Below are 8,395 nucleotides of genomic sequence, written 5' to 3' on the forward strand. Positions count from 1 at the left end.
TATCGCGCTCCGTCTCTCTAGTTACTCTCTTTCGTTATTGCCGTGTATTTCTCCTCCATCTCTTCTTACTCTGCTCCACTTCGTGTCACTAACAATCTGCATGAGTCCTATTTCAGCAGCATGTGGAGGAACTTGGTGTGGAAGCGAGCGCTGGAGTCCATGAGGATACACAGGGTCTGGAAATTCTCCCTGTCTCCAAGGTGGTTCCCTGGAACACATTGTGTTATGGAAAAGGTCACTCACCTGAAGGTGTGTGAACCACAGGTTTAGAGAATACAACTTCAAAGTGGTAGAGAGTTTAGTGACATGAATTCCATGGAATAAAATCTAAACTTAAAAAATACCACTGCTTACCTATGACATAAAAATCAAAGAACTCCCTGGTGACTTCTACGAACATGTTCTCCAGTGTTTGGATGAAGTGGAACTTTTCAGAAGGGGTGCTGAAGACATTACAAAGCTGTCGTACCAACTTCACCGCCCAGCTCATGTGGTAGCCCTCCTTCTCACACACCTGATGATGAAGCCACACAAAACAGAAAACTATGTGATGAGGTTTATGAAAAATGCTCTGAACGGAGATGTTTCGTCTAATATTCCACAACTAATCATGTGTTCTAACTGCATTGTATCAAATTTAAAAAAGGAAAATGATGACAGATTTATTTTTTAATAAAAGCCCAATATGGGACAGCATGCAGCTGATGATCTCACCAGGATCATGTAGACAATGAGTCTGGAGATCTCCTGGAGGCGTCCGTTCAGGGCCTTGCTGGCCAGGACGGTGTAGCAGAGATTGCTGCCGCACAGAACCAAGAGACGAGCCACGTTCTCCACATGCCACGGCTGGGGAATGACTGCACAGGATAAAGATCAAAATATCTGTTTTGCAATATATACATTCATCTGTACCATATATATATTGAGAAGTATTAACCCCCTGTTCCGGCCTTTGCATCTCCAGATCCATCTTCACTTGTGAACAAGACCCCAAGATACTTGAACCCCTTAACTTTGGGCAGCATATGCATCTAATTAATCCTATACTATGATAAATACCACTTTACATATCATGTCATATTGTGTTCTGTCTATCTGGAGGTCTACAACATGAACACATTTAATAAAGACTGAAGTATCATACCGATGAGCTCCTCCAGGATCGCCAGCATCGATTCGTTGCTCCAGCCTTTGACTTCTAGTTTGCCTAACAGCAGGAGGATGGCCTGGGCCAGGTCCCACAGGGTGGTGTGAGGAAGCCCTGTCTCTAACAGACCCTGCCATCCCAGAATACCTGCATGTAGAGAGAAACTCACACATATAACTCTTCTATAAAGAGATTTGGGGAATTATTAGATAGATTGCAGAGAAGTTCTCAGGGTGTGAGTATAAACAAATCAAGAAACATCAATCTCAGCAAAACAAAAATCTGTCCAGAAAATGAGGCCTGTTCTCATTAAGTCAAATAAATTGATTGATTTTACTAGCTGTTATTAGACAAAGAGTTTAAACAGTGATCTTACCCTCAGGCAGCTGTGGTCCGTAGAGGATGAACAGCAAGTGAGCCTGGGTAACCAGGGGCCAAGGCCTCAGAAGTTGTGTGAGCCAGAACTGACACTCTGGCTGATTCAGCCACGGATCCAACAGAACCTGACGACAGAACAGACGGAACTGCACCTCCTGGTACCTCCTCACCCCTGATGTCAGACATTATGAAAGTAAGACAACATGGTTTTTGTAACATGCTCCAGGATTTCACAAGCCTCATCAGGAGAAGGCCCAGACAGGAGAGGACACACTGCTATTGGCTCATCCTCTTCTCTGTTGTTCAAACAACTCAGACTTAAAACTAATATCTGCTCATCACTGCCTTCACCACCATGGATCTGAGGCAGGGAGACTGAAATGAACGACATCAAGTATTACAGACTGGACACAGTGGGTTTGATGGAGAGAACACTTCAGCTCCAGCCTCTTCAACATTCAGCAGTATTTTCACATCAAGACACACTTAAAACACACACCTGGTTTTGCAGCGATAACGGCCTCCACTTTTTGCAGCAGGTTTGTGAGCTCACACAGGAAGTTGAACACTCTGTGACACTCTAGCTCGTCCCAGCCTGCAATCAGTGTCTTTAAAGGGAGGGGACACAAAAAGCAAGAAAACAGTTAGTCTTGATAAAGTTTATTCATTCTTATGAAATGTTATTGTAAAAAAACAGCTGATTTTAATTCTTTATCTGTGCCTGGTACTACACTTCACTTTACTAGGCTCTAAATAAAGGGTGTGAATGTTTGTAACAAGAAAGATTTTATAACTAGGTTGGAGGAGGACGTCTTCAGGTTGGATGGAGTCAACATGCGATTAAGGATCACTTTAGTAGACAATTTCTAGTCTTTATATGAGTCTCTCACCTTGAGAAAGACACCACAGCTGGAGAAGCCGATGCAGTTGGGAATTTGACACTGCTCTAACATGAAGCAGGGAATCTGAAAGAAAACATGAGGACATTACTGTGAGATTTATCTGCCAATTTCATAACATAATCAATAAGTATGTAGGCTTGTGCAATAGTCACACATGTACTAATGCAAATTAGAATCATCATGGTTCTCTATACTAACAATTTTACTGCTGTTAACAATGAAAACAATTTAACCAGGTGTAGAAACTACAACAGCTAGATACATACTCTGCCTACAAATCACAGAGCAAAGTGATTTTTCATCTCCACTAAATGTGTAAAATAAGATGCTTTAGCTAGAGAGCCGATTTCTATTCTCTTTGGCTCCTATCAAAATAAAAAGAGACTGAAGTACTTCACACAATGTGCTGTTCTCACTTCTGAACTCATTTCTTACCTGAGAGAACGTCTTAAAGATAAACTTCAACCTTTCCTTTGTTGGTAGGAGAAGTGTACATCTCTTGAATAATACACCTGAAAGAGTAAAAAAAAATCCACATTATTCAAGTAAAAAATTAATAATTCTGGTCTCTCCCATTGTTTAAATTCACATTATAGCTTGTATTCCTTGTATAACTGCTTCATACCCAGACTTCTGTAGTGTCCAATAGTGGATAACTGCTCCTTGTAGGTGGAGCGGTGAAAACTTTGGATGATCATTTTATTCTTCCAGGCCACAGTGGAGATGTAGTCCAAGATGCATTGATTGATCTCTTTGGACGCCATGCTAAAGACACTGATCTCCAGCACTGACAAGACACAAGCATTTCCATTCACAAAAGTGTTATGAAATTGGTGCTAAGGTGACAGAAACAAATAATGAAAGTTTTTCTTTGACAAAAATATAATCACTAAACTAAACCTTCTCACCTGACAGCTGATCCAGGATCAGGTTGAAGACCTCCGGGGGGAGTGTGTGGAGGGAGCTGCTGCTGAGGACCACCTGGCTGCGGGTCCTGATGGATCTGGCCGGGGCCACACTCCTCCTGTGCCTCTGGCTGCTGTACATCAGTGTGAACCTGCTGTCACTCCTCAAAGCTTTCTTCACCATGACCATCCTCACCGAGTCCACTGCAGAGACACACATGGAGTTAATGAATAACTTAGCTAACTTAGCTAAAACTCCTCTGACTACTACTAGAACCATCTAGGCCAAGTCACAAGCTAACCGAGCTAGCGCTAGCTTAAACTGAACTCTTGACAAACTAACGATGGCTACCTTTATGAAGGCTTCAATTTAAGAAGTGGCAGAAAAAAGTAGAAATACACACTGGAGTGAAACACATCTTACTGATACTATAAACTTAGAGACGGTTGATGTCCGCTGTAAAAGTGAGTTAGCTCTGTGCTAGCAGCATGTTAGCTCTGTGTTAGCAGCCTGTTAGCTCTGTGCTAGCTCTCTGTTAGCTCTGTGCTAGCTCTCCGTGATGAGCCGGTCACTGCGGCGCTAAATGATCGAGTGTAGTTCACTGACAGTAGAATAAACTTAAGTTTCTTACTTGTTTCGTCTTCCTGTAAGAAATAACGTGATCAAGTAGTTTATGAAGTTTTCATGAAGTATTATTCACAAACTTACCTGCTGCAGGTTAATGGAACTTTTTAAAATGTCACTGAAGTACAACAGAGTACTAGCTGCTTAAAAGGGATAAAAACTGATTTCCAGAATAAAGTCCAAATGTTACAAGAATAAATGTTTTAATACTAGGAGATATATTGATGTATTGTATTGATGTATGAGTTGTAATATTATACAAATAAAGTTTTTGTACTATTACAATAAAGTTCTACTAAAACAAGAATAAAGTTGTGATGAAGTTATTATGTTACGATAATTCAAGTAAAAGTACAAGAATACATTTTTAATATAGCAAGAATGCAGATACAATATAACAAGAATAAAGTAACCTATTAAAAGCATAAGGTCATAGTATTACATTATTAAAGTCATGCTAGCACTTGAATAAAGTTGTTATATTACAAGAATTAAAATGTTTTATTAGAAGGATGTCAAAGTATCCAATACAAGAATAAAGTCGCAATGTTAAAGTTGTGATATTGGAAGAATAAAGTAGTAATATTACAATATCATTTGAAAAATCCTAGTTTTTCATTATGGCCCTAATACTCTGCACTGTAATAATATCAAAAACAAAGAAAAGCATATTTAGCTGTATAGTTATTAGCAGTGTCTATTTACTAATGTGAGAAACAACATACAAAGCTAGTGTGTGTCTCTGTGTGTGTGTGTGTGTGTGTGTGTGTGTGTGTGTGTGTGTGTGTGTGTGTGTGTGTGTGTGTGTGTGTGTGTGCGTGCGTGCGTGCGTGCGTGCGTGCGTGTGTGTGTGTGTGGTCTTCAAAGTAGGCCACTTCTGCCTTGAGTTACTCTTCTGTGTATACACATTATGAAAAGGGTGTGTGTAGTGTGGGAAGTTTGCAGCTGTCCAAACCTCTGCACACATAAAGGAGACTTCCAAATAGGAAAGGCCTGTGTCACACGGTCGTCACGGCCGCGCTGCCCTCCAGCAGCGTGTGCCTCAAAACCAGCTATGCTCAGCTGCTAATCACAGGATTACTCTTCCTAACTAAGACTATTAAGTGTTCTACATTCAAATGGCGTCTCCCACAGGCGGACCTTGGAGAGGATCATCCCTGCACTACAGGGCTCTGACAGAGAGCTGAACACTACACAGAGGACCCAGGAGAAGGGCAAGGAACAGGCTTCTGTGTCCTGACAGGATGTCACGGTGGGCTGGGACAGAGAGATAAGAACCACAGAGCGAGAAGATGGACTTAGAAGATGAACTCAGGATAGAAGTGAAGCTTTGACTGACCTCACCTGGCTGCTTACACAGTGAGTACACCACATTACCACCAAGTCAAATGTGACTGTGCACTTTTACATGTCTGATGATTACGTGAATTTGTAGGCTACCTTATGAAATCAGCATTTCCTTCATTCTTCTCTTGTATTTTCATTGCTATCCACAGATTCGGAATATTCAGGGAGCTGAGTTATTGGGAGTAAAAGAGCCCAACCAGTGAGGACAATATCTCCTCTGTCTGTCTCTGCTCTGCCTCCGACAGTTGACATCCGCCCTGTTTATCTGTCGGGAGCAACATGTCAGCAGCAGTGCTTTCTCTCATGTCATCTCTGACATGATGCTCCCGGCACTGACAGGGATAATGCCGATGATAATATCTGGCCAGTCAATTATTTGACAGGCCAGACACACACACACGCGCACACACACACACACACACACACACACACACACACACACACACACACACACACACACACTGTACTTGTCGGTTTAAGCAGAGGCAGAGACAGAAGGAGCTGGTCAGTGTGGAATCAATGCCACTGACCTTATTTCTCTGGAACTCCTCCAACTATGGACGAGTGTGCCGTCTGGACACCTGTGACCAAGGCTCTGTAGTCCTCATGTAACCCTGTTGGTGAGTATTCAAAATATGGATGGATTATTAATTCTACATCATAGAAATTGCAGATGATCCAAATTTGATGTTTCCACAGTGACTTTGGATGCGAACCAAAATGAATCAAGATGCTTGTAACAGCTTTGCTTACACTTGTTATGTCTCCTGTGTAGTTGATCATTAAGGCAGCACAATGAGGCCTGTATCTGTGATATTTACAGTAAGAGGTCCCAACGGCACCAGTTCTACCACTGAACAACAATCAGGCTTTATAAACAGCCTCTGCTCTCTGAGGAAGTCTAAAAAACAATGATTTGTTTTTTCTCTGGTTCTTACATTTATAGTGTTTGCAGGCAAAACAGGCTATTTCTAATGTAAGAAGTATTATTTGTTCCCTTATATTACTATTGTGTTTTTTAGACTTGAGTTGTCTTTGGAATAAAATATTTCACCTGCTCATTATTCAGGATTGTTTCACCCAGAGAACATTTTGTTCAAAACATTGAGGAAGGACATAAGTAAATGCTTAACTACCTATTTTCTTTCTGCGAGGGAGGGCATAATTACTTGAGGCCTGGATCTAGGGGGAGACAGCTGTGGAATATGTGTGACAAAAGTCCCAGATGATGACGGAGAATAATTGGACATAATAGAATTCGGCCCATTAGAACAACAACAATCTCTTCCTGCCACAGTCTGGAGCCCCGTTCTGTCATCAGCTCTCTCTAATACCCTGCAGAGCTGGGAGAAATGTTAGAAGTTAGTGGTTTATATCAGCGACTCTCAGCTTGGGCGCTTTCTGTAAATGTTTAATTTCCCCTCTCTCCGTTCCTGAGGGGGAGCGTACAGAGCTCGACAAATAGCCTGCTGTGGTTTGCCCTCCTGAGGGGAGCATTAAGCAGGTGAAGCCGAACAACGCTCTCATTAGTTACAGATGCAGTCATCTGCCACTCACCGGAGAATGATGACAGAATACTGAAAGTTTCCACTGCTGTTTCTGCCTGCGCTCCTCCAGAGACACTGACTCTGGGACTGGATGTCAGCTCAGTGGAATTTGCTCTACTGCTGGGGACTATGCCGATGAAAGGAGGAATCCAGCCACATCTGCAGCCTGTGGGACTGTAGCTTGGTTCCAAAAAGTGCTCAGTTTCATGTGGTGACATGTGGTGAAAATCATCATTTTCTTGACTTCAGTGTATATTCCTGAGACTGGTGATTGACATACACAGCTTTTTCTCCCCAGATTGTCTGTGTGTTTACATGCTCATCAGCTGTGACTGTCTCTTTGTACTTTGCAGTTTGAGCGTCTGTCCGACTGAAACAATCATGGCCAGCATGGCGGTTCAGCTCCTCGGTTTCTTCTTGGGCCTGCTGGGGTTTGTGGGAACCGTGGCTGCGACTCTGCTTCCCCACTGGCGCAGCACGGCCTATGTGGGCGCCAACATCATCACAGCCACTGCCTATATTAAAGGCCTGTGGATGGAGTGTGTGTGGCACAGCACTGGCATTTACCAATGTGAGGTGTATAGATCTCTGCTGGCGCTGCCACAGGACCTGCAGGTACTGCACATACACCATTTGGTGACAGCATTTAGATCAGGCAACTGTACTGTACTTTACCCAAAGAAATTAATTATAGATGAATGGTTTCGGTAATTATTTGAGCAGAAATGTTGTCGTTGCTTTAGTTATTGCTTTTCTCTGCTTCAGATAATTTTCATTCAAATATTTACCGAACTTGAGAGGCTGGCAGCCACCTTAGAAATCATGTGTTGATGTATTTATTAACCAGTGCTTTGATTGATTGAAAACTGAACCTGTTACAGGATAAAGTGCAGTTAATGGATACAGACTCTCAGAATAAGTTCTGCCCTGTGTTTCAAGTCTGGCTTTACTTATTATTGTTTCTGGTCACACAGTCTGCACTGCTGTTTGTATAAATACATGTACAGTTAAAAAAAAGTATATTTTTACTTCATTAATCCCTTATATGTTTAAAGGTCTTGGTGTCGTAAGCTTTTCTTTTCACTAACTGGGCTTATGAGTGACTAAAAACGGAACTGACCTTCAGGCACTGTGGTCATAGAATTTCAGGAAATACTTAATGTTTAACAAATTTGGCTGTGGCTAAACAAATACATATTCAATTTGTTTGCTTAAGATTAATTCACAGACAAGGAAATACACATTATGTAATCTCCCATTATAATGTTTTGGATCATGGTATTGAAGAAAATTTGAACTCCTGATCAAACCTCATCTGACTAACTCGTATCTTCACATTTCAAGCAGCTCTCGTGGCATTCAGGAATGTCCTTAAGGACCTAAATGATAAGAAGCTACTTTTTTTTCACTGATAAACGTGGCCTGGAGTCCTCACTAGCCCAAACATAACAGCAAGTTCAGTCCCAGCTCTAAAAGTGTTTGTTCTCCTCCACATTAGGCTGCCCGGGCTCTCATGGTGCTCTCCTGCATCACCTCAGTCCTGG

General features: G+C 41.9%; 2 protein-coding genes across 2 annotated transcripts in view; one reads left to right on the forward strand and one right to left on the reverse strand.

Annotated features, from left to right (window-relative positions):
* Window positions 1-107: 107 nt before the first annotated feature.
* On the reverse strand, window positions 108-3,522 carry LOC133022243 (F-box only protein 47-like). The gene is made up of 10 exons (XM_061089278.1): window positions 3,336-3,522; window positions 3,053-3,214; window positions 2,863-2,939; window positions 2,416-2,490; window positions 2,025-2,133; window positions 1,524-1,697; window positions 1,145-1,294; window positions 715-857; window positions 355-514; window positions 108-208 (listed from the first exon to the last, which is right to left on the reverse strand). The coding sequence occupies exons 1-10, from the start codon at window positions 3,520-3,522 to the stop codon at window positions 108-110; spliced, it is 1,338 nt and encodes a 445-aa protein (XP_060945261.1).
* A 3,710-nt stretch (window positions 3,523-7,232) lies between these two features.
* Window positions 7,233-8,395, forward strand: part of LOC133022172 (claudin-14-like) — a 1,624-nt gene continuing 461 nt past the window's right edge. The window contains exons 1-2 of the mRNA XM_061089203.1: window positions 7,233-7,466; window positions 8,350-8,395. The exon at window positions 8,350-8,395 is cut by the window's right edge and continues 461 nt beyond it. Coding sequence (XP_060945186.1) covers window positions 7,233-7,466; window positions 8,350-8,395 — 280 coding nt within the window. The remainder of the gene's footprint in view (window positions 7,467-8,349) is intronic.

This window comes from Limanda limanda, chromosome 16 (genome assembly GCF_963576545.1).
Source record: "Limanda limanda chromosome 16, fLimLim1.1, whole genome shotgun sequence".
NCBI lineage: Eukaryota > Metazoa > Chordata > Actinopteri > Pleuronectiformes > Pleuronectidae > Limanda > Limanda limanda.

Excerpts from the sequence above, each read along its gene's own strand:
- LOC133022243 (XM_061089278.1), bottom strand. The coding sequence starts at position 3,522 with ATGGTCATGGTGAAGAAAGCTTTGAGGAGTGACAGCAGGTTCACACTG. Across the intron at positions 2,491-2,862 it reads TCTTTAAGACGTTCTCTCAG|ATTCCCTGCTTCATGTTAGA; the intron begins GTAAGAAATGAG and ends GTTTTCTTTCAG. Across the intron at positions 2,134-2,415 it reads GCTGTGGTGTCTTTCTCAAG|ACACTGATTGCAGGCTGGGA; the intron begins GTGAGAGACTCA and ends CTCCCTTTAAAG.